The 26237-nt window shown below is 44.5% G+C and overlaps 1 protein-coding gene across 1 annotated transcript in view; it reads right to left on the reverse strand.

Moving 5' to 3' along the window:
- Nploc4 (NPL4 homolog, ubiquitin recognition factor) overlaps positions 1-26237 on the reverse strand; it is a 55761-nt gene that overhangs the window by 12228 nt on the left and 17296 nt on the right. Inside the window, exons 5-12 of the mRNA XM_036196619.1 lie at positions 24868-24916; positions 24088-24182; positions 20941-21064; positions 17291-17470; positions 14511-14597; positions 12496-12567; positions 11642-11768; positions 6491-6651 (exon numbers count right to left, since the gene is read on the reverse strand). Of these exons, the coding sequence (XP_036052512.1) occupies positions 6491-6651; positions 11642-11768; positions 12496-12567; positions 14511-14597; positions 17291-17470; positions 20941-21064; positions 24088-24182; positions 24868-24916 (895 nt within the window). The remainder of the gene's footprint in view (positions 1-6490; positions 6652-11641; positions 11769-12495; positions 12568-14510; positions 14598-17290; positions 17471-20940; positions 21065-24087; positions 24183-24867; positions 24917-26237) is intronic.

Below are 26237 nucleotides of genomic sequence, written 5' to 3' on the forward strand. Positions count from 1 at the left end.
AGGTGCCATGGCAACCAAACGTAAAGAGCATTCCATGGTCAGGTAGCCTAGCAACAGAACAAATGGCCCCTGACCAGTGACCTTACCCGACATCTTGCAGTTGCACGATCTGAACGTCTTCCAGGTTCTGCACCCCTTCCATGTCCCTTCCTCTTCCCTCCTTCCTGCCCCCTCCCCTCCTATGCTATATAAGCCTTGTGGAGGAAACTAAAATCTGCAGCTTGATCAGAATCCTGTCTTGCTGTCGTCCCTTTGTGTCCCCTGTCTCTTTCATTCGCTCCCACAGGTGGGTCGCCCCGTTGAAACCCTGCTGGCCGGGGCACTTCCTGCTTTCTGTGAGGGTGATGTTCCACTGACTCGGGGAAGGGTCACTTGTTCTTGCCTACACATGTGATCACAGGGTCAGGATGACCTCCATGTTCTGCTTCTGTTATGTATGACAGCAGGTCCCAAAGATGTGGACCTACTGAGGGGGATCTCAGGCCTCTGAAGAGACAGTGTCTTGATGGAGACAGGGTAGGAGGCAGGAATCAAGCCCAATCAAACTAAATCACCATTTCCAAAAATACATGCTTGCCCCTACAAGAAATAACCTGCAACAACTCACACATAATTAGCCCATCTGGAATTCATCTTCAAATCTAATTAAGCTCTAATATGCAGAAACATTTTTTCAGCACCTGTTCACTTCAATCTTCCCCTCCAGGGAATCTTCCTGTTAAATGCCCCCCATCCTTTCTTTGTGTTGTGCTATTCTCGTTCAGGTTTAACTACCCAACTGTACCTTTCCTTCTCACCACAGAAATAAAGGTGTTGTAGCCCCCATTTTCCCTAGGGGAAGCCAGCTAACCTCTACCTCCCCCATGCCTTCACTCAGCGCCTTTGCCAGCCAATCCCTAGCCCTATACACCATTATAAAGGCACGTACTTTTTTATGGGCTTTAGCAAATGTCAGACAGAATACACTAGGAGGAAGACATCTTAATTCTAGGTTTGACAGCTGACAAAGTGTCAGCAGTTTTATCTGCACCTGGAGCAAGACAAGGGAGAGTGAGACATCATGGTCCCCAACGCCTTACTGCCTACTACAGGCCATGTCTGGAAGCATTGGCGCCATAATCTTGACATGAAAAAGAAACACAGATAATGGTGTCTTTGTTATCATCCAGCCAACATAGGCTCTGTGGCTGGTGACTAATTTGTGTCACCCTGCTCTAGAGAAGCTGCTGCTCCACTAACAACTGGCAGGACAGCCCAGCAGTGCTGCCTGAGAAGCGCTCAGAACACAACGTCTTGTGGGACCAGGAAGCCCCACCCATGTAACATATGCAGGATGCCTGCCAGAGGCCCCAGAAGCAACAGCTGGTGCTGCAGGGCACACTCGGACCTGAGTTGTGTCCTCCTAGAGTCTGGAGGTCAGGCTCTGGTTCTAACAGCACACTTGTCACCTGTACTGAACCTGAAGATCAAAACTGCAGCCAGATTTCATGACCACAGAGTCTTTTCCTAGATCCAAACAGTATCACTGTGTTGAGAGGTAAGGAGACCTGGACAAACAAAACCAGATTTCCACTTGTACCAAGATGCACAGACGTTTGTTGATCACAAAGTAAAATTAAATCATACAGCAACACACACACACACACACACACACACACCCCACAGGAATTCTAGCTGGGCACAGTGTAGCAAGCATACAATCCCCAGCATTTAGGATGTGAGGCAAGAGGATCCCAAGTTCAGGGGCAGCTAACCTGGGCTACATAGTAAGACATGTTTTAAAACCAACCACCACCACCACCAACATCAAAACAATTTTATTTCTGATGATTACAAATTTTTAATTTTTTTTTTTTTTTTTTTTTTTTTAAAGATAGGGTCTCACAAGGGGAGATGGTGGTGCATGCCTTTAATCCCAGCACTTGGGAGGCAGAGGCAGGAATATCTGTCTATCAGTTTGAGGCCAGCCTGGTCTACATAGTGAGATCCAGGACAGCCAGGCTACAGAGAAACCTTATCTTGAAAAACAAAAGAACTCTTCATGTAGACTGAGCTAGCCTTCACTCACAGAGATCTATCTCTGCCTGCTTCTGTCCTCCCAGCACTAGCATTAAAGGTGTATGCTAACAAGCTTGGCTTTTATTTTTTGAAACAGGCCTTAAGAAGCCCTGGCTGGCTTCAAACATGTAGCTGTGGATGACCTTGAACTCCTGATCCTCCTACCTGTATCACCCGAGTTCTTGAGTTACAGGAATGTGCTACCACACTAGACTGAAAGCGGAAACGATAATGAAAAAACCATAAACGATTCAGCGACTTTACACAACATACAGAGAATAAAACTCTTGACAAAAAATATATTAAAAATGTAACACATAGGGTTGGTCAGACAGCTCAGTGGTTAAGAGCACTGGCTGCTCTTCTAGAGGACTCAGGTTTGATTCCCAGCAACCACATGGTGCCTCATGATCATCTGTGACTCCAGTTCCACGGAATCTAATGCCCTCTTCTGGCTTCCACAGGCACTGCACACATGTGGTATATAGACAGACAGACAGACAGACAGACAGACAAAACACCCATATGCATAAAGTAAACTTTTAACAAACTGAGGACAGTGGAAATGACTCAATAATTAAGGTTCTTGCTGCCAAGCCTGACAACCTGAGTTCAAATCCAAGGACTTACATGATGGAAGAAACTACTCCTTACAAGCTGTCCTCTGACCTCTACATGCATACACAGTAAGTATGTGTAATTTTTAAATTGATATATACAGGGGTGGGGGCCCCTGAAACAGAGATGGAAACTGAGCACAAGTTCTCATAAAATAGTCAGTGAAGGTAGGTGTGGTCTGCAGTCCAGCCAGGGCGCATCCATCCCAAGTATTAGGTAGTGTGTGCAGGAGGAACTGGTTATAAGAAACGTCGTGTTCATGCGGTGCCACAGCAACTTCCATTCTACTGAATGTAGGGCCGCCACCACAGAACGGGGCTCACAGACAGGTGTTAAGACTTCTTCTGCTCTACCCCTGAAAAGAAGACTGACTGTCTGCTCAGTCCTTGCCCAGGCCACCTGCTGGCACAGCTCTGGCGGCGCCATTCCTTACAGTGAGAGTGCCACCCTGGCCCCTCCACAGCTGGCACTCAGAGGGCAGTGTCCTCAGGTTTTCTTCTGGCCATCTCAGCTTCTCTTGACTGCTTCTGGAACTATCATTTGTACGTTTATGCAGACAAATTTGAGCTTAGCATTATCAGCCTCTATCTCTTGCCTGAGTTTTTCAGCCTCACTGACAACTGCCTGAGGCTACCACGCTAACCCAGCTTCAGACATCAGTGTCAGCTGTGCTTGGTCGGAAGGCTGAGGCAAGAGACTCCTGAGCCTCAGGCTATACAGAAATATCCTATTTTCAAAAATGCAAATATTGGTGCCTGAGCTCACCATCCTCATACACAGACCCAATACACTGCTCCACAATACCCCTGCTCACCAAGAGGCTGGCTTGTTCCTGTTCCTCATTGTGTCTCTGCAATGCCTCTAAATCTGCAGCATCTGCGGAGCCCACCAAATCCACAGTGGACTAAAGAATGGATCTTCTACAACGGAGACCTCTTCCTTATTCCCACTGTCTAAAGCCTATCCAGTGCAGCTTGTAACCAGGCACAGGCCTTGTCCCACCCCTCTGCTTTGCTGCCCCTCCTAATTAAGGTCCCTAGAATCTGATACTTGACTGCCAGGCCTTTTCTAAATGACGTCTAATAGTAATCCTCTAAAACCCAACTTCCACATCACTTTCTGTGGCCTGATACATCCACCATCAACTATACTGACAAGATTGACCCTCTGGATGCAAATACTATTCCTCAAGAAGTGGACCTGCTTGGCCTCAGCTCACCTCATGCTCTTTCTCGTCTTAGCTCTGGGGTGCATGCCTGCCTGTCCTACCCTGGGCAGGAATACCATCCAACTAACTCTTCCAGGAAAAGAGCCAGGTATGACTTGCTGATGGTCATAGGCCCAAGTGAAAGTGCTCAGCAAACAATCTCTAGATGAGTAAGAAGGGCTGCCTGGCTGTCAATCCACTGTGGTTATGGTTGTGGATGTGAGAGCATAGGGCAAGGGAGCTAGCATTCTCAACCTGCCCAGCATCCTGAGGTCATCTTATGTGGATTACCCTTTAAGAAAAGACTCCTCCCCCTTCGCTCTCCTCTTCTATCTCCCTCTCCCCGATTCCCTCCCCTTTCTCTCTCCCTCTTATCATCAACTTCCATGTGGATGCTGTGCGTGGGGTGTGAGTAACGTTCCACAGTGCCACGCTGCCTGCCACCACATCTGCAAAGCCATGTCTCCCTCACCCACCAGAACACCTTGGCCACCAGGGTACCATATCATTACAAAAGGTACCTAAGGAACATGTGATGGGAGCTGTCTGAGGATTTCCTGTAAGTTTATAATTCCTGATTTTCATAAGTAGATGTGTGGTTTTACATTACATGAAAATGTTCCATGTGTTAACTTTGCAAAGTCTAGTGCTGTCTGACAAACACAAACCTTAAAGGTGTGACCAGGATGACTCTGGTGGCCTGCTCCTCTATCAGCTTTCATACAGCTGTGTAGATTCTAGGTCCACACATCTCCACCTTTCTGTGGGCCAATCTCATCCACCTCTACCTGTTCTCCACTCTCAGTGCCGACTTGTCTCTGCTGTTCACCATTCATTCAAGTAGTGCTTGCTACTCAGTACTATCCCTTGTAAAGTCTACTCACTGCGCTCATACCAATTCTAGCAGATACATAAAAAAGCCCTCAAATGAGAACACAGGGCCCCATTTTGCATATAGCCACTCCCTGCTGCTTTTACTTTGAAGAACAGCTCCTTGAAAGAGCACAGACCGCAGGCTCCTGACTAGTCTGACAACTTGACCCAGCACTGCTCCTCAGCCTCCTGTCACTAAACACAATGCAAATCAAGCTAGATCCTTCAACCCTTCATTTTGGTCTCCTTTTCCCTCTCTCCCTTTCTATATCTCTGACAGAGACCCACTTTTGGTCCTTCATTCTCTCCTACCATGCTGTCTAGGCCAGTGGCCTTGAGCAACTTAACACTGTGCCTCTGACGCCTAGTTTTAAACCTTCATTCTCTTAAGCAATAGCCACCACAGTGGCTCCATCAGGATGACACAGTAACAAGTTGCATATCCTCAGCAGTGCCCTCTGGGATCTGTCCTGAAAGTCTCAGGGCGTCCTGCCTTGTTTCTTCTCTCACTGCATCTACTAAGCCCCAGGAAGTCTCGGCATAAACAAGGAGCTTCCCTGTCTCTGCTCCAGCAATGCAAGCCATGCTGCTTATTGTGCTCCATATTAGAAACAGGTGCTGGGCAGCGGTGGCACATGCCTTTAATCCCAGCACTTGGGAGGCAGAGCCTGGGGGATCTCTGTGAGTTCAAGGCCAGCCTGGTCTACAGAGCGAGATCCAGGACAGGCACCAAAACTACACAGAGAAACCCGTCTTGAAAAACAAAAACAAACAAACAAAAAAAGAAACAGGCTACTGCCTTGCCTGGAATAATCCTTCCCAGATCCATGGGCCAAGCCATCACTACCTATTAAAACTCCACCCAGTTGAAAGCCATCTTTCTCTACTATAACAGTCTCTATAGTACAGGAAGACCACCATACTCTCAATGTCTAGTGTTTCTAGGTGTTCTCTAGACACAGTGATTTGAAGAACTACGTATAATAGTTGCAAGATGTGGCCAGTTTGTAACAACAACCAGAAATAACTGAAGTATCAACACTTGACTAATATTCAGATTTGGTCACCAATTAATAAAGGTACTCATTTATTCTAATGACAATTCTTTTTCTTTTAAATTAAAAAGCATCTAAAGCTGGGTGGTGGTGGCCCCCGCCTTTATTCCCAGCACTTGGAGGCAGAGGCAGGCGGATCTCTGTGAGTTCAAGGCCAGCTTGGGCTGCGGAGTGAGTTCCAGGAAAGGCGCAAAGCTACACAGAGAAACCCTGTGGGGGTGGGGAGAAGCATCTAAAAGCAAAAGTTATCACTGGGGCTAAAGAAATGGCCCAGTGCTCAACATCACTTGCTGCTCTTGCTCTTGTTCTTTTACTTGGAAGCTTCACAGCAAAAAAAAAAACAAACAAAAACTGCATAGCTGTGGCAGACAGAATTCCAACAATGATCCAAATGGCTCTCATCTTTACAAAGCAAAAGTGGGCTACAATGGACAGATCTATATAACATACCCAAACCAAACATGTCTGACTCCTTTTCTGGCTATGTCACACAATGCCATCAAAGCCTGAGTAAGTAACAATAAGCTCCAGAAATGTGATAGATGCTTTGATCTATAAGCTGGGCTCCAAACCGCAATGGCTGACACACAGGTAATACTCCAAAGATCACAAGAGTCCAGGGCAGAATCACATCATCCTACGTATATTTAGTATTTTTTTTATTCTCCTGTAATTTTACCTTATAAAACACATCAGGAACATACTGCTCACTGCTGGACTCCTTGGCATAGCCGAGCTCAGGGGCATCCTTACAAGGTAGAAGACATTCATCTCGGACCAATGCCATGCACTGATTGGATACCTGGTACCCTTCAAAGTGAACCTGGTTGTCTGGACCACCTGCAAGAGAAAAACTTTCTAAGAGAATCTACCAAAAAGGATAATCAGAAGCATTTCATGGCACCTATCCTCCAACTTGTAGGAAGCAAACAGTCAAGACTCTGTTGGGTAATCTGGAGGATGGCTGGAGCACGAGGCTTTGAACACTGCTCACTCCTCCACAGCCAGTGGTCACACATGACAGGTTGTCAGAGTCCACTGTTCCACCCCCATCTAGGGGTGGAACTCTGGGGGTGCTTAGTGCCCTTAAAGCACACAGACTACCAGTTTGGAACATAAAAGGATAAAGACAGACATCATCCCACATCCCACCAGCTTTAGCACCTGAGTGAAGAGTGTTAGAAATAAGAATAGACTCATTTGGAGGCAAGGGTGTTGGGAAGGACAGGTGTGGAGGTAACAAGCCATATGGGGCTGGGTTGCAGAGTTCTTGTCTTGCATACTTGAAACCCTAGGTTCAATCTCTGGCATAAACCAGGCATAGTGGTGAATGCCTGTAATCCTAGCACTTGGGAGATAGAGGTAGGAGGATCAGAAGTTCAAGGTCATATTCTGGTACTTAGCAAGTTCAAGGCCAGTTTAAGCTTCATGACAATGTCAAAAAACAAACAAAACAAAGCAAAACAAACAAACAAACAAACACCACACCAAAAAGCTCAGCCATGGGTATCTGAAAACTGGCCTGGGTTTCAGACCTACAACTCAGAGGGGAAAAGAGAACTGACTTCCCACTCCTATATGCATACTTCCCCCACGCCACCCCACACTCTCTCTAAATAATAAAAAAGAAAGCTGATCCTAGCACACAGACCACAGTACTCCCCAGATTACAGAAACCTATGTGGTCTGGCTGTATCAAGTCAGTGGCCCAGGCATCTCACACTGTGATACCTAGACACTGCCCAGACCTATAGTAATGAGTATCCCACCAGTCTCTTCACAGCCCTCCATGCTAATGACATATTTCCCAAGCACCATACATAAAGATTTAACATTAAAGGGGGGCTGGAGAGACAGTGAGTAAAGGCACCTATCGCTTGCTTGAGTTTGATCTCTAGAATCCACACTACAGAAGAAAAGAAATGACTCCTGAAGGTGGTCCTCTGACCTCTGCATGCACTCCATAGCACACATGCTATGGCCCATGTCTGTACACAAAAGGTACACACACAAAACAAATTAACAAAAGCACATATCTGTGATACTGTGATTTATAATAAAATGTGAATTTGGTTTTAAGAAAACATTAAATTAAGGAAAAGATAGTATAAATGGATATTTCAGAGAGAGCCATCCAGACAGTTACACTGGAGCCCTGAAATTAGGACGGTGAGGAGAGGGTAATGTAGCATGGGTAGGTGTCATCCAAGAATCAGGGCCACACACAAGGACAACTCCAGTGTTTACTCTTTTTTTTTTTTTTAATGATTTATTTTTATTTTATGTACACTGGTGTTTTGCTTATATGTATGTCTATGTGAAGGCATAGGGTCCCCGGAACTGAATTAACAGATAGCTGTGAGCTGCCAGGTGGGTGCTGGGAATTGAACAGTGGTCCTCTGGAAGAGCAGCCAGTGCTCTTAATCACTGAGCCATCTTTCTAGCCCCTCATTGTTCTTTTATAGCACTGGAGATTTAAAAAATCCTATCTCTACTTCAGTTTGAAAACAGTTACAAATCAGGAAAGAGATTCAGCCTAACTGGTTTTCAAATACATCTGACTGAGAAACACAATCAGAAAAAGTGGAACCAAAGGCAAGGTGGAGGCCCCGAGCAATTCACTATGACACATCCAAGGCCAACTGCAAAGTGCTGCACAAGCCAGTTTCCAATGTCCTGTCCAGAGACAGCCTTGCACTTTCTCTTCTGTCCTACCTCAGACCACCATTACATGTCATCAGCATACCCAGGCTCAGCTGTGTAGCGTATCTGATAGCAGACACAATGCACCATATTTGAGCTCACTGGCTCAGAATGCAGAGATCAAAGATGGAGGATTGCAAGAAAGCCATCATATGTATGGCTATTTACTACTCAGGGTACTGCAAACTGGGGCTAGTTTTCAGATTAATCATTAAGTGTGACAGTCACTAGGAAGACAAAAACTTAGTGTGAAGAGGACGGTAAGTAGTATCTATAAATACAAGATTATTTAAAAAAAAAAAAAAAAAGGCATCAGAAACCAGGCACAGTGATGCATGTTTCTAATTCCAGCACTTGTAAAGTGGAGACAAGAAGATCAGGAATTTAAGGCTAGCCTGGACCACATGAGATCCTCCCCTCCCCCAAAAGAGCTCAGGATATAGCTCAGTAGATCCAGCAAGCTTGAGGCCCTGAGTTCAATTTCCAACATCACAAAGAAAGGAGGAGGGGCAGGAGGAGTAATCTGTCCACACAGGTGGTATCTGCAAGTAACCTAAGCTACACTCATATTCCTTTTCCAAGTGGAGAAGAAGTACATGCACATACACATGGTTTACTTATCTTTTAGGAAACCTCAAAAAGGCTGAGCAGGTGAACTCATTCCCTATGCAGAGCACCAGCTAGGATGTCAACACACAAAATGAAGCACATGCTGGAGAGTGACAGTGACAAAAAAAAGCTGAGCTGCCTTGAATCTGAGTCTCCAGAAAGTCATTTTTACAGCCCAGGAGCCAAACATGAAACCAACAGTGAAGACCTCACATGCAGTGTGGCATTCGCTTGAACAAACCACCACACATATCCAAGCCAGAAAAGATGAAAATCACAGGGGGTCAGGAAAACCTGTAGGCAAAGGCAAGGGGCTAGGCGTTGGTATCCAGAACGTACCCAAGCTCAGCCTGCAGAAGGGCCAGCCCAGCACAAGAGGTACCAACCCCTAGGGTATATATATCTGTAAACATGCAGGCTCACAACTTCCTCTCCAACAAGGGAGACAGAACTGCAGCAAGTATATTTCCCAGTACTTCTACAGAGTCCCCGCTTGCCCTTGGCCAAAGGACCCTACAGGAGAAAGAGTACACTTTCCTTTGAGTTAGAAAGCCAGTGTCCCAGCTGTGGTAACCAAGACCCTGGATTAGGATGTGCAGCACAGTGCACAGCCATTCTTCAGCCAGTGCCCATCTAGAAGATGGTGAGAACAAGCATGCAAAGTGAGGAGTCAGCACTCAAGAGAGTAAGCTGACTACAGACGACTAGTTACTGTACCCGGGTCAGTCATGACCTCACAGTTCCAGATCCTTAAGAGCCAATTCTGGAAGCAAAAATGTCATGGATCTGATTCCCAAACTCAACAAGCAATGTGATTCAATAGTTAAAAGTGGCAGTCTCTAAGACGTCAACTACTTAAAATCCTAAAAAATGTGCCAGTCTGTTGGCCCATGGGACAAATTTCCCCATAGAAACAGTAATTAAAAAGTTTGAATTACTATGGAAGCCCACAGGTACCCCAAACAGCCATTCTCAGTGAAGCTGTTTCTGGCTGTCTCGATGAGGGGTACTGCCAGCTTTTTTGTGGGATGAAGATGCTAGGCATCCTGCCAGATACAGAAGTGTCACAAACAATAAGACCTATTTTATATCCTCATCCCCTACACCTTCATGTAGGCAACCCCCTTTTGTCTATTAGGATCCAAGATCAGAATCGATGTTACTTTATAAACCACCATGAAAACATACATACACGCCTCTAATACCCACTGAGGATGCCAGGACCACAAAATTGTGAAGGGGCACACAGCTTGGCTTGAGCAAGATAAAGCACAGAGCATCTCAGGAGGCCATCACTCTACCAGTCAGGATAGGGGTATGTCAGATCTGCTGCTCAACCTTGTGTGTATCTGGACCATAATGCAGCCTGACACCTGCATTGTGTCAGTGCTCTCTGCCCTACCTGCCTATAAGAAAGGACTTCCTGGTGTGGCATTCCTAGCCAACACCTCCACTCACTCCCTTTAGCACTCAAATCCAGCAACAATTTAGAAAAATGTCACCAATCTATATGTGCAATAATTAACATGCCTCTATTATCAGCAGAGCAAAGATGCCACCAGTATCTCTGAAAAGGTTGTTCACTCAAAAAAACAAAAGATACTTGTCAATCTAAACAGGCCATAGTAAAGGCAAGCTTGCTAGCAATTATCAGGGCTTAAAATCCTGGTAATGTGACAGTCTCTTCAACCAGTAACCAACCTAATGGCAACAGAGACCTGGCCTAGGTCCCTGTGCTCAGGCAGTGTGAACTGGTAGGGTATTCTAAGAACCTGAAGAAGTCTGAACTAGGACCCTGAATGCAGGCTGAGTGTGAACTGGTAGGAACACTGTAAGAACCAGAAAGTAGGTCACCTAGACAAGAAGACTGTTGGCTCCTTTGAGAGATGAGACCTTCAAAGTCAGAATCAGTGCTTACTTTAAAATCTAGCTAGGTGGATCACATGCTTACAATTTACAATTCTCCAATTTCCAAATCCCTCCACCTTTCAATTCTATGGTCCTATGCCTGACTTTTCTGTAGGATAGCACCTTGGAATGTAATCAAACATCTGGTGCATGTTTGTATAGGCTATGACCTATATTTATTTATAATGTATAAGACATGTACTCTCTAACACATATCACTCACAAAAGAACTTTATGGAAAATGTTTTGGAATGGCAGTCCCATTCACAATGTAAAGTGTACAGGAATCATGACAACAGGAAGTCTCTCTTCTTCCACAGTCATTTCTAGTTGCTGAAAAGGAGCATATATCCAAAAGCAAGAGTTACCTTAGACTTGTGATGAGAACATTAGACCTGAGGATAGCCATGGAAAAGTCCTGACTTGGCCCCAGTTGCATGGATGATGCTAAACTCAGAATTTTTACCGTGAACAAAAGGAAGAATCTATGCCCCCAAAAGTTCATTAAGAAGCTTATTATAACCAAGTTAAGGATGGAAAGCTGCTGCAAAGAAGAACAAACATATTAATAGGCAGTAGTGTCTATGGCATTACTCTGCCCCATTTATACCTGTGGCCACTGCAGTAACAAACTTGGATCCAAAATGACCATCGGGAGAGAGCCGGCAAATGTTGGGGTGCTTGTTTTGAAAGTCTCCTGCAGTGATGCATTCTTCTGAACTCAGGAAATAGGTGTCCTAAGCCAAGAGAGGCGGTATATCAAATTTTAAAGCATGTCTCAAAACAAGCTTCTATTTCTTCTGCAGAAAAATATTAAGGGCTGGGCCAGCAAGATGACTAGGCAGGTAAAGATGCTTGCTACAAGACTGACTGACCTGAGTTCAATCCCCAGGCCCCCCATGGTGAAAGGAGAGAAAAAACAAGCTGTCCTCTAACCTCCACATGTGTGCCATGGCACCTGTGTGTACACATGCACAATAAATAAATCAAATTAAAATTAAAACAAACAAGCAAACAAGAAAGAGCTTCTAGTGCCGGCACTTGGGAAGCAAAGGGAACTCTGAGTTTGAGGCCAGCTTAGTCTGTGAGTTCCAGGCCAGCCAACGCTACTGAGATCCTTGTCTTAAAACAAAACAAAACAAAACAAAAAAAAGAGCTAAGCTACAGCATCTCAAAAATACCTGAGGCAAAACACTGAGACAAACACCTGTAATTCCTAGACATTAGGGACTCATTGGTTAAAACCACCCAAACTAGAAGGGCAAAAGACCCTGGGCAACCCACTCCCACAGGGCTGCAAGTGAAGGTGAGTGGGAATTTCTCTGTGGGACAGAATCAACAGGCTGAGACTTAACTAAGAAGAGTGTCTTGAAAGTTATTTACAGGCTGTGCAGAGACGAGAGAGCACGTCAGCACTACCTTAATGAGGTTTCAGGCCAAGTAACACTCCTGTCTCCATCTCACCTTATTCCGACTGTATCGGACTGTACCCTTTCGGGTATCTTCTGAGACAAGGTCCGTGAATATCCATCCAACCTTAATGGAAAAGGAAAGCAACTTTTGAGTATCTCCATATAACAGATGGCTTCTGTCCAGGAAGCATAAAAGCAGTGCCCTTCAGACAACCCTTCCGGCTCCTGAGCCAGGTAAAGCTGAAAACACAGTTCCTTGGCTCTGCTGCCAGGGAGAAACTGGCACCTTCCTCTGGTGCTGACATGACAAACATTCATCCATCAAACAGACTCTGCTTAGGACCACTCAAGCCCACACTTTGATAGAAGTCACAATAGGATGTGGCAAGAAGGAGTTTAGGCTCCAAAAAGGAAGACAGACAAGAAGCAAGCGGAAAGGTTTCCTGGGGCAGGTCTTCTACAAGAAGACACAGATTCCCCGGAAAGAGGCGTCTAAGATGAAAGGAGTTGCTACAGCAGAGGTCTCAGCTTGCCAGGAGCATAAGGAGCAGCTGAGGGCACAAGCTCTAAAGCTGCATCCTTGGGGCTCCCTAAAAGCCAATCCCAAACAAATGCCCTACAGTGACAAGGTCTTCATGCTCTATCATCTAGGCTTACCTTGGCCTCCAGAGTCAGAAGACAGTAAGAGCCTGTCAGATTGGAGCTAAGGGACAAGCAAAGCATCTACTTGCATCCTTGGGAAAATTGAAAGATGGCCACCACCCTCTCCAGGAGACCCCAAGATTCAGCTCTTCAAACCACTCTCACAGGACTGGTACACTACGTATCACTATTGTTATAACAACGCCCAGATGAGCAGAAACCAAAAAGCATGGTATCAGAGAAAGCAAGCACAGAGGATCCATTTCATTAGCACAGTCCAAATCAGGCTGAGGTAAGAGCAAGCAAAGGTTTAACTTGGGTTTTAAGAAACTAACTTAAGTAACTTCAGACTTTATATTATGATGTTATGAAACACAAGTCTGGGCCAGTTTCTCTCCTGAACAAAAAGAACTTCCAGAATTCGTTCTAAACTATGACCTGACATTAAGGTGCTGACTCCAGAACCTGTGGGGTATTTTGCCTCAACAAGGTAAAACTATGCTGTGACTTTCTCAGTCACGTTCCTACGTCTTCCTGCCCACCTGGAAAGGTAAGATGAAGCAATCCATACAGATTGATCTTCTCTGTCCAAATAAAGGGCAAAACTTATATGGCTACTAATACTGAACTGAACTTCCACAATGTGTTCAAATTCATGGTTCAGTGAGTCTGTAAATTCTAACAAGCCAGGGATGGTAGCACACATCTGTATTCCTCACAGTGGGAGGCTGAGGCAGGAGGATTTAAGTTGAGACCAGTGTGAGCTACAAAACAAGAACGAGCCTTAAAAACAAAAAAACACAACCTACCATTCCTAGGACCCTATCAAGAGTGTGAAACCAGTGACAGCAATGGACTGAAAGGACTTTCTGCTTCTACCTACTCCCTGTCCCAGAGACCCAAGAAATCCAAAACTGATGCAGGAAGGGTACCAGCACTGAGCACCTGGGACAGAAAGTGAAGCAAGCCACATGAGTACTCCTATAGTGTACAATGTGGTAACTGTCCTCAGATACTATGACTGGCAAGTTGAAAAGTTGTGTCTTCATATCTTTATTTTGGATTTTATAGTTAAGAGTCTTGCTCTATGTGCACCAGGCTAGCCTTGAACTCTTGATCATCCTGCCTCAGCCAGGAGTGGGGGAACAGGGGGACCAGGGGAATGACAGGGTTGACACTCATGTGCCATAATGCTCACTTTTGCTTTTATAGGTCAGAAAATGTTCTCACCTCAATCTACGTCAGAGAACACCAAAGCTATTTACAGCAATGAACACAAATGAGGGTCCAAAGGGGTTGAGACTACACTTGATCTTGTCACAAGGGGTTTGGTCCCAGACCAGACTTAGCCACTCCACCTGTGGATTTCCCCAGTATGGAGCCCAGGTTTCCCCAAAGGCCACCTGGCTGGCAGAGGCCTCATACCTTCCTCAGGCCAAGTTTGGCAGCAATCTCATCAACCACCTCAGCTTTCGGATCTTCCAGAAGCTCCAGGCTGTTCTGTGTACCAATCTGTGAGGAGCCATAGTTAGAAAGCAGTTAGAAGGCAGGACTGAAGAGTGGTACTGATACAACTTCTACCTCAAGCCCCAACCCTGCTGAAACATAGCTACAAACACAAATGGGCCCAAGACAGCCGGACTGCTGTTTGCTTGCAAGGTGCCTTCACCTGGGGAATGGAGCTGCTCTCAGAACTCCCGTGGATAGGTAATTCTGCTCTAGACAGGTTGGCTGGCAGGCATACTGCAGCTGCAAGGTAGCAGACATCCCAGAACCATTTTGGTGCATTGTGCCTCTGGCTCAGTGTCTTGGCTCTAGGACCAGGTATTGCCAAGACACTGAGCCAGAGGCACAATCTAACAGAAAGTAAACAGATACCCCAAATTAATCTGTTTAGTAGGAGGGACATCCAGCTGGAGCATTTGATAGGCTCTGGATGTGGCTGGTGCACATCAACCTAAACTGACGGCTCAAACAAGTTGAGATCTGCATCATGAGGACCCAAGTTTACCCCCAGAACTCATATGGTGGAAAGAGATAACGGATTCCCAAAAGCTGTCTTCTGACCCCCACTGTGTACACACAAAATAAATAAATGTAAAAAATTTAGAGGCAGTCAGGTGGTGGTGGTGTATGCCTTTAATCCCAACACTCAGGAGGCAGAGGCAGAAGAATTTCTGAGTCTGAGGCCAGCCTGGTCTGCAGAAAAGTTCCAGGACAGCCAGGGCTACACAGAGAAACCCTGTCTTGAAACAAACAAGTATTAGAGGAAAAGAATTTTAAGTGATATTAAGTGACACTTCCTAAAATGGACAAAGCTTACCAAAATCTTTCCTCTCCACTTAAATGCAGCCGCAAGGTCATGAGTAAGTATCCTTCTAAGCCAAAACCCCAGTCACAGGGAATTAAAACACAAAGGAGTTTAAATGGAATCCAGTCCTGTAAACCAGTTAAGTTCTAACAAAAACAGCAATGGAAGTTATGTTTGTTGGATTTCACCAGGTAGGAAACACTACCACTTTGAGAACATAGGCCAAATACCAAGCATAGGACTGGGGATTTAGCTCAGTGGTAGAGCGCTTGCCTAGCAAGTGCAAGGCCCTGGGTTCGATCCTCAGCTCCAAAAAAACACAAAACAAAAAACAACAAAAACAAACAAACAAAAAAACAAAAAAACCAAGCATAGCATAAATATAAGATGCTTGGCCGATAACATGGTAGCAAGGGCTAACTTTGTATGGGCAGATGGTATTAAGAGGTCAAGGATTTTAACCACTGGGACCCCCAACATGGAAACACTGGTACTGACAGTAGCAGTCAGAATGCCAGAAGTTTCTGTTCCTTCCCCAAAAACATGTGTTTGTATAGTTGTTTTGTTTTGTTTTGGGGGGGGGTAGGTTCTTTTGAGACAGTCTCTAGTGATGTGGTCCTGTCTAGCCTCAAAAGTCACTGTAGACTAGGCTGGCCTGAAAACAACAGCTGACAGACAACAGCCAGGCTTTAGTGACGTACACCTTTAATCCCAGCACTTGGGCGGCAAAGGCAGGAAAATCTCAGAGTTTCAGGCCAGCCTAGTTCTACCAAGTAAGTTCCAGGACAGCCAGGGCTACACAGAGAAAACCTGCCTCAAAGGGGTGTGGGTGTGTGGGTGTGTGGGTGTGTGTGTGTGTGTGTGTGTGTGCGCGCGCGCGCAGGGGTGCCCTGCAACCATCTCCTGCCTCCGCAATGCTAGGATTAGTGGTGCTGGCTACCACATCCTGCCTTTGTTTTTAAAGGCAGTTTCCTCACTTTTTTACCTAAACTGGACTCAGATCATCATGCAGCACAGGCTGGCTCTGAGCTGAATTCCATTCTCCTGTCTTGGCCTCCCAAGTGCTTGGATCTAAGGGATGAGTATCCACACTGGGCTTCAATGACACTTTTAATAGAAGTGCTACACTACCCATGACAGAGACCTACTAAACCAGGCTGAGGCTCTGTGCTTACAAAGCAGCACTCCAACCGGGGAATACTCCACGATCCAAGATCTGTATAAATAGGTTTCTCTGTAGGGTCTCCAGTTACCATTGACCATTTCTTTGTAAACAAAGTATCATAAAAGACTTCTACAATTATCTTGGTGGTAGTGGCCCACACCTTTAATCCAAGCACTCAGGAGGCTCTGGGTTCAAGGCCAGGATGGCCTACAAAGCCAGTTCCAAGACAGTCAGAACTGTTACACAGAGAAACCGTGTCTTGAAAAAAGAACAAAAAACAACACACACACACACACACACACACACACACACACACACACACACACACCAAAACCCCTAGAGAACAAAATAAGAAAGAAAGAAAAAAGAAAAGATTTTAATCTACAAATAGCTCAATTCAAATGCTAAAGTGTCAAAGTGGGGTGGCACACACAGGAAATCCTTGTAACAAAGGCAGGCAGGCACGTGCACTTCTGCAGAGGCATACACTGTAGTCCTACAGGCATGTCTGCAGACCCTGAATTGTGCCCCAGGATCACATGGGCCCTGGGTCAGATGATCTAAAAAGAAAACCAATTCTCAAGTAATTTCATGTGCATGTATTGTGTAATGTGTGCATGCCCAAGAGTGTACAGCAAGAGATAGAAAAGCTGTGGAAAAAGTAAAGTAAGAGAGGCCATCTGGAAAGGGTCCACCACAACCTCAATGGTACATCCTGCACTCCTATACCTGAGGAGGCTCATAAATTGCAGCCACTTCAGCCCTGATGCCGAGGGGAATGTCTTTGTGCTCTGTGTACCGTCCATATAAATATCCAAAATGCTGATTTCCTGTCTTTCTCCAGAAGTCAAGGAAGCGGTCAGCAACAGTGTGATTCTCAAACATAATATTGTCCACATGTCTGTATTTCTGTAGAATTAACAAACATGATTAAGTGAAAAAAACCATTCCATCACAAATGTTATTTTTCAAGAAAAAAAATCTAGTGAAAACATTATCTAGATTTTTGTTAAGATTTAGTTTTGTTTTTATGTTCAGGAGTGTTTTGCTTGTCTGCACCACCCACATACACGGTGCCCTTGGCTGCCTGGGACTATGGCTATAGACAAGTGTGAAATACCACGTGTGTGCTGGGAACCGAACCTGGGACCTCTGCAAGAGCAGTCAGTGCTCTACCCTCTGAGCCACCGCCCCAGACCTGTTTGCTTTTATTTCAGCTTGGACCCAGCCTTATCTAGTTCTTTCAACAAGGTATAGTTCAAAGACATGGCCACTGGTAGATCGTTGACTTGCCTAGCATGTGCACTGGAGTTTAAGCCCCTAAAAACAAGAAATAAAACCCAAATTCAAGAACCTACTCTGATCCATCCCAGCACTCAGGAGGCTGATGCAGGAGAAGGCTGCCATGAGTTTGAGGCCAACCTGAACTAGAGGGAACAGCTGAAGACTGCTTATAATACATGAGAGAGGGAGAGAAAGAGGGAGGGAGGGAGGGAGGGAGGGAGGGAGACTACTTTGTTCTTTAGAGATCAAGGCAACAGGGAAAGGAGGATTTCGTCAATTAATAATCTAAGCAGATCTCTGAACAGATGTCTGAATCTGTATTACCAGCTCCCATGTAACATGTTCTTAAAGGCAAAGTCACAACCACTGAACATTTGAAAGTCTCCAAGAAAATCCCACCTACCAAAATAAACAACAACAAAATAACTAAAATAAATTTAAAAGGAAGAAGGGGCCTGAAGAGATGGCTCAGTGGTAAAGAGCACTGGTTTCTCAATCAGAGGACCAGATGTTTGGTTCACAGCGCTCACGGTGACTTGTAATTGCCTGTAACTCCAGTTCTGGACTTCCAACAACCTCTTCTGGCCACATGCACACACAATACATACATACATACATGAAGGCAAATACACTCATATATATAAAATTTATAATATAAATATTTTAAAATGCCTTTTAAAGAAAATCCATCCTCTGCACAAGCCAACCAAATGGAATCAAAACTCTAAGCCCCATACCTGCAAGCACTAGAAACTTATCTTTCATTTAAGACTCAAAGAAAGGTAGATGGTAACATCTAAAAACACCAGAGGGGCTGGAGAGATGGCTCAGCAGTTAAGAGCACTTGCTGTCCTTCCAGAGAACAACCCAAGTTCTCTTCCTAGCACCCACATCAGGAAGGTTAAAAACTCCCTGTAACTTTTAACTCCTTCTTCTGCCCTATTCAGGTACCTGCACACATCCTACAGACACACAATATATGTGTAACTAATGCTAGGCATGTGGCACATCCCTTTAATCCCAGCACTCGGGAGGCAGAGGCAGGTAGATCTCTGAGTTCAATGCCATCCTGGTCTACAGAGCAAGTTCCTGGACAGCCAGAACTACACAGAGAAACCCTGTAGGTGGAAGTTTCTCAGTCCTGCCCTGCCCCACAGTCTGGATGAATCTCTCCCACCCACAGTCCTCAGCTGCTTATAAAATAACTACTCAGCTGGGCAGTGGTGGGGCACACCTTAAATCCCAGCACTCGGGAGGCAGAACCAGGCAGATCTCTGTGAGTTTGTGGCCAGCCTGGGCTACAGAGTGAGTTCCAGGACAGGCTCCAAAGCTACACAGAGAAACCCTGTCTCAAAAAACCTAATAATAATAATAACTCAGAAGCTTAATATTAATTACAAATTATATAGCCTATGGCTCAGGCTTCTTGCTAGCTAGTTCTTACAATTAAATTTAACCCACTCCTATTAATCTATGTATCTCCATGTGTTCTGTGACTTTACCTGTGTTGCATTACATCTTGGCTTCTCTGGGTGGCTTTCAGCGTCTCCCAACTCTGCACTTCTTCTCTCTGTATCTTTGCTTGAATTTCCCACCTGCCTCTAAGCTGCCTTGCCATAGGCCAAAGTAGCTTATTTATTAGCCAATGAGAGTAACATATATTCACAGTGTACAGAAAGACATCCCACAGCACTTCCCCTTTTCTGTCTAATCAAAAAGGAAGGTTTTAACTTTAACATAGTAAAATTATATATAACAAAACAGTTATCAAGCAAGAGTTACAGTTATAATATCTAGTATATTTGTATTTGGCAAAACTAAAGAAAATATTCTATCATCTATTCTATACTGTAAGTCTAAAGTTTTATGTCTAATTTACCTTTTATCATAACTAAGGAAAACTATAATTACAACTATCTAGTCTTCAATTCCATCAAAGACCCCAGAGGATATAATATTACCTAAGTAAACAGGAAGTGCATTGAAAGCAAATTCCAAAACTCTAGAAATGAAAGAGACATCCGGCTGCCTGGATGGTCACCCAAAATTCCTATGCAACATTGGGGCACCCATCTTCAGTCTAAAGGCTTAGTGTCTCTGGCAGACTTTTTAGTGAAGCAGGAAATTTGAAGGATTGTCTAGCCTTTTGGCAAAATTCATCAGTAATTTCTCTCTGTGTCCTGCAGAATGTCTGGCAGTCTCCTCTGTGAAGCAGGAACCTCAAGGGTCTTGCAAAGTTCAGTGGTCACCTTCCTATTGGTCCTGCACAACGTTTATATAGCGTCCTGTTAAGCAGTCAAGGCAAGGGTATTTTTTTTGCCCAGTGGCTAACTTTTGCCACAAAGAAAGCAAACTCCATATATGGAATTTCTTCAATGTCCATTATCTTCTCTGAAGTAGATTGGTGCTGCCAGAAGCAGACATGTCTCAACGTCCAGAAAAGTCTAAGTTCTTAAAACATTTTAAATGCCATATTCTGTAGGTCTTTGAAGTGGTTTTGATTAGACAGAAAAGGGGAAGTGCTGTGGGATGTCTTTCTGTATGCTGTGAATATGTGCTGCTCTAATTGGTTAATAAACAAATCCGCACTGGCCTATGGCACAGCAGATTGGAGCCAGGTGGTAGATCCAAGACGGAGAGAGTGAAAACACAGGGTCAGGGAGACAATGTGAGCCACCACCAGGAGAAACAAGATGTGAGAGAGCAGGTAACGCCATGGCCACCTGGTAAAACATAGATAAATAGAAATGGGTTAACTTAAGATGAAAGAGCTAGATAGCAAGAAGCCTGAGCCATAGGCCATATTGTCTGTAATTAATATTAAGCCTCTGAATGGTTGTTTTATAAGTGGCTGCAGGACCTTGAATGGGAGAGATTCATCTGGACCTCAGGGCCAGGCAGAACTGGAGAAACTTCTGGCTACAAAACCCCATCTCGAAAATAAACAACACTACAACAACAAAAAAACCCACAAAATAAAAAATCATGTAACTAAAAACATAAACAAACAAATAAATGAAGCTCCAGAGAACTGCCATGAATGAAGTGTCCATTGTTAGGCATGAAACAAATCTGAGGGACATGGGTAGCCTCACCTGTCTGTTCAGCGTGATGGCGCTAGGCTGGCATTTGGTGCAGATTCCATGCGGCCACGGGAGGTGTCCCTCACACCCTGACTTAATCTTGCAGCTGATGTTTTCCAGGGCAACAAACTTCCCCCTAAGGGAGAAGACAAGAGACTGAGTTAAACACGACAATGGTGGGGATTCAGGCAGGAGACAGGAAGGGTGAGTGAGACATCTTACACCCACTGGACAGTGCACTAGGGGCACAAATGCAAGACAATGCACTAAACCACTCCAATCCAAAGTCCCCACTTTTACAGTGCCCCCTAGTAGGTCACATAGCTCTCTTTCTACAGAAATCCAGTTTTTGTTCTCGGCTCTTTCCCATACCCATCAGGTTCAAGAACACTGGTGAATACCTATTATCTAACTTGTGCCACCAAGAGAAAAGGAAGTTTATCAGTGACTGATGACATCAGCCCAGTATCTACTCATTTGCATAACATCTTTATTCTTAGGAAAAATCTGATTAGGATACAGAACAGTAATATATTCATTCTATTTGCTTTTGGATATCAATGAGGAAGTACTGGGCCTACCACTGATCCCGGGAATTTCTGTACAAGTGATGTTGGTTTCCTCAATAGCAGAATGCCCCCATTAATTCCACTTTTTTCCCTTTGTAATAGTTGTTTTATTACATTTTATATTTTAGTGTATGTATGTGTATGTGCATTCACATATGTATGTACACGTGAAGGAGAGAGGTCAATTTGCAGCAGCTGGTTCCCTCTTTCCACCATGAGGGTCCTGGCCAAGGATTGAACTTAGAACTTAGGTCATCAAACCTGATAGTAAGTGTTACCTTGTTATCTCACCAACCTCCATTTCTTACCCCTCCCCCAGCTTTAAGACATAACTGACACAAAAACTTATACATATTTAAGTTGTAAAATGTAACATTTGTTTTGTAAATAAAAATTGTATGTTTTTGGTGTTCATGATAATTCAAAATACTTATATGCTATGGATGGCTAACTTGAGGTGAATTAAGACGATCTTACCTCGATGGGCAGTGGTGGCATAAGCCTTTGATTCCAGCACTCCGGAGGCAGAAGCAGGTGGATCTCTGTGAGTTCAAGGCCAGCCTGGTCTACACCATGAGTTCCAGGATAGCCAGAGCTACACAGAGAAACCCTGTCTCACAAAACAAACAAACAAACAAACAAACAAAAAGGGTCCCTTTGCCTGATACTAAAGGCTTTTTCGCAAACCAAGGGTGCACTATCCTCTACCACATAAGGTAAACTGCTGCTCATAGGCTTTGTCCCCACAGAAGAGGAACATTCTTTGATCCAAAATGACAAGAATATGAGCAAGCACCTCCTACAATAAATCTACCTGCTTCTAAGAGAACCCCACAGCTTTCCCCGCTGACAGTTAAGTGTGTGTGTTTCTGGTGGTGTTTTGCTCCTAGACTAACATTTTTATTTTTTTTGAAAGTTGGTTTGTTTTGTTTTTTAATTTATTTTAATTTTATGTCCATTGGTATTAGGTCCCCTGGAACTGGAGTTACAGAGAGCTGTGAGCTGCCATATGGGTGCTGGAATTGAACCCAGGTCCTCTGGAAGAACAGTCAGTGCTCTTAACTGCTGAGCCATATCTCTAGCCCACCACCACACTCCCCAGTCTAACATTTTTAAACAGTCATCTTGGCTGGATGTAGTGGCATACACCTTTAACCTTTAATCCCAGCACATGAGAGGCAGGAAGATCTCTCAGTTTGAGGCATCCTGGTCTACAGAGTAAGTTCTAAGATAGTCAGGGGAACACACAGAAACCCTGGCTCAAAAAAACAAAATAAATTAAGAAATAATTTTGGGTGTCAGCAGTTTGACTTGGACCAGTGCCATCTCTTACCAGTGACAGGAGTTACAAAGCTGCCAGAAGGTCTGTTATTCTCTGGTCAGATGGCCACAAAAGGAGCAGACAAGCAGATTAAAATGAACAAATGCAAGCCGGGCAGTGGTGGTACATCCCTTTAATCCCAGCACTCGGGAGATGGAGGCAGGCGGATCTCTGTGAGTTTGAGGTGAGCCTGGTCTATACCAAGTGAGTTCTAGGAAAGGCACAAAGCTACACAGGGAAACCCTGTCCCGAAAAACCAAAAAAAAAAAAAAAGGGGGGGGGAGGGCTAGAGAGATGGCTCAGCAGTTAAGAGCACGGACTGCTCTTCCAGAGGTCCTGAGTTCAATTCCCAGCACCCACATGGTAGCTCACAACCACCTGTAATGAGATCTAGTACCCTCTTCTGGCCTGCTGGGACACATGCAGGCAGAATACTGCATACATAAAAATAAATAAATAATTGAATGAATGAATGAATAAATAAATAGATGCTGGGGCTGGAGAGATGGCTCAGAGGTTAAGAGCACCAACTGCTCTTCCAGAAGTCCTGAGTTCAATTCCCAGCACCCACATGGTGGCTCACAACCATCTGTAAAGAGATCTGGCACCCTCTTCTATATATATATAATAAATAAATAAATCTTAAAAAAAAAAAAAAAAAAAGGTACAAATGCAGCCAGGAGGGACAGTTACACATCTGTAATCCCAGCACTCAGGAGGCCAAGGCAAGAGGATCTTAGTCAAACAAACACCAGTCTTAGTTCACCTTTCCAGCCACCAGCATTTAGGCAAAGAGGAGGCTGCTTGTGCCGTCCACCTGACCAAGTATGTTAACTAAAGCCCCTGTGGTACCAAAATACAACCCATAGATAAGTGTTGTGGCTTCACCCCCGTTACAGTTGTAAAAGTGAACTTGACAAACAGGCAGAGCCCTGGGGAAAGAGCAGGCAGAAGCTAAGGTTGGTGAGCTGAGATCCTTATGGTGTAGCTATCTTTCTGAGAAGCAGAAGATGGTTCAGACTCAGGGATTCCCCAGGCCATTCTACATCTACCGTCAGTTGTGAGTCTGTCTGTTTCTCTGCGTACTGTGGATGTGCATATAGCAGGACATCTGCCAGACTCTCCCCTGCTTCGAGAACAGACAATATTCAAGACTACTGCTCTCTGCACGGCCTTCCTCTACCTTTGCATTTCCATGACAGTAACAATAAACAAAACCATCAGAAATGCATGAAGAGTTTGAGTGTTATGGTTAGAGTAGAAACTTACTTGTCTGCCCCTCCAGTCAGCTTCCGGATGTAGGCATGGAAGGACATGTGCTTTACAGGAGGCTCCAAGTGGTTCAGATAGTCCTCATCAAATGGCTGTTAGTAATATACAGGAAATGAGTGGTCATGGGTCTGACAGGGTACATGAAACTTCAATCTTACTATGCAGGGAATCAGACTAGACAGCACAGAAATATGGAGGGAGGCTAAGTAAGCTAGGTCTTCACTACTTCAAGGTCAGAATCAAGTTTTTTGTTACATTTTCATGCCTAAAGAAAATTGTGAAAAAGCCACAAAAGGCCTGAGGATACAGCTTAGTAGCAAAGCCTTGAGTTCAATCCTCATCAACACACACACACACACACACACACACACACACACACACACACACACACACACACACGAGGCGGGGGGAACAGACAGACAAATCAACAGCAGACATAAGCCTCAGACATAGTAAATCAAAACCATGACAAGCAGGAACTGAGAAGCCCAGCTATGTGTCAGAGAATATAATTATCTAGGAAGACAACTGTACATATTCTTCATCAGCAACACAATGCCTCAGCCATTCACAATCCCCCTAGAAGGTCACTCCCATAAATAAGTCTCAGATTCTCTGTGTCACTTGTACTACTGGGAATACAAGGCCCAAGACAATAAATAGAAAAATTCTTTTAAGAGCCACAACACCCACGTGAAGGGACCAGAAAGTGCTGAGATAGCTCTATCAACAGCCAACCACACTGCCCAGCCAAGAACTCCCTCTGCACAGACTTACCTCCAATGGAACGCAATGGACACACTTCCCCAAGGGGCCATGGCGACATCTGGAGGGTGCACAGGAACAAAGAAAAGCACAGGGACACAAAGGTTATTTTCTGTTGCTACTTCCCAAGATTTTTGATATTTAAAATGTACATCACACTTTGGCAAATGCTTCCCTACAAATAAAGAATTACTATTGATGGTACACAGATAAACATTCCCATTGTAATAGTTATTATTTATTCTGATATGTATCAGAAAAAAATACTGCATGGGACGGCATAAGCCTGCAAGCCCAGCACTCAGGAGGCAAAAAGACTCAAGTAAGACTCAAGTTCTGACTGACGGGAGAACCTCTCTCAAAAGAGACCGGGAAGGGTAGAGGGAGACGAAGAACGGGGTGGAGAGGAGAAGAAATGGAGTGAAAACCCCACATTAAACTTGTGGTTTCCTGAATAGTATCTGCTTAAAATGACACTAACTAAAAATAAAATAGTGCTTATCAAACACACAAGGTGATGTTCCCTCTTTAGCACAAAAAATAAAATGTTTTGAAGTCACATTAAATAAAAATGTTAAGGAAAAGCTGAGCAGTGGTGGTGCACACCTTTAATTTCAGCACTTGAGAAGCAGGGGCAGGCAGAGTTTGAGGCCAGCCTGATGTATAAATTTAATTCCAGGACAGCCAGAGCTGCACAAAAAAACCCCTGTCTTGGAAACCCTACCCCCCAAAAAAGCAAATACTTCATGGATAGAACAGAAACCCTGACATGCTGCATAAGCAGTCCTTAGTCTGAAATGTGTACGTCTCACACACACACTCAGGAAACACATAAAGATGCCAGGATCTAGAGGTTTGGGATAGACAACGTGTACAACAAATGGAGCGATGCTTAAGTGTACGTGTATAAGGGCACAGTGGCATCCTTAGGACAGTCAAATTGTTTGTAGTCCTGCTAAGGTTCAAATGGGGTCAAAATTCTTAGATGCACGTGCTTTATAAGAAACAGAAGAGCAAGACTAGCTGGGCAGTGGCGGCACAGGCAAGAGGCTTAGAAATGGAGCTGGTGGATGCCTCCCTAACCCTGATGTGGTGGCACACACCTTTAATGCCAGCACTCAGGAGGCAGAGGCGGGCAGATCTCTCTGAGTTCAAGAGCAGCCTGGTCTACAGAGTGAGTTCTTAGACAGCCAGGGCTCACAGCGAAACCCATCTTGAAAAACCAAAAAAGAAAAAAGAAAAGTGGTAGATTTTTTTTTCTATGTCAGTAAGAGGCAGGTGTATTTCTGAAGAGCAGAATTAACACATATGTGAGCACATGCTCTAAAACATAGCTAATAGAAACAGGAAAGCCCAAGTCATGGTGAGTTCCCAGACACAGG

Source organism: Onychomys torridus, chromosome 8 (genome assembly GCF_903995425.1).
Source record: "Onychomys torridus chromosome 8, mOncTor1.1, whole genome shotgun sequence".
In the NCBI taxonomy this organism is placed as follows: Eukaryota; Metazoa; Chordata; class Mammalia; order Rodentia; family Cricetidae; genus Onychomys; species Onychomys torridus.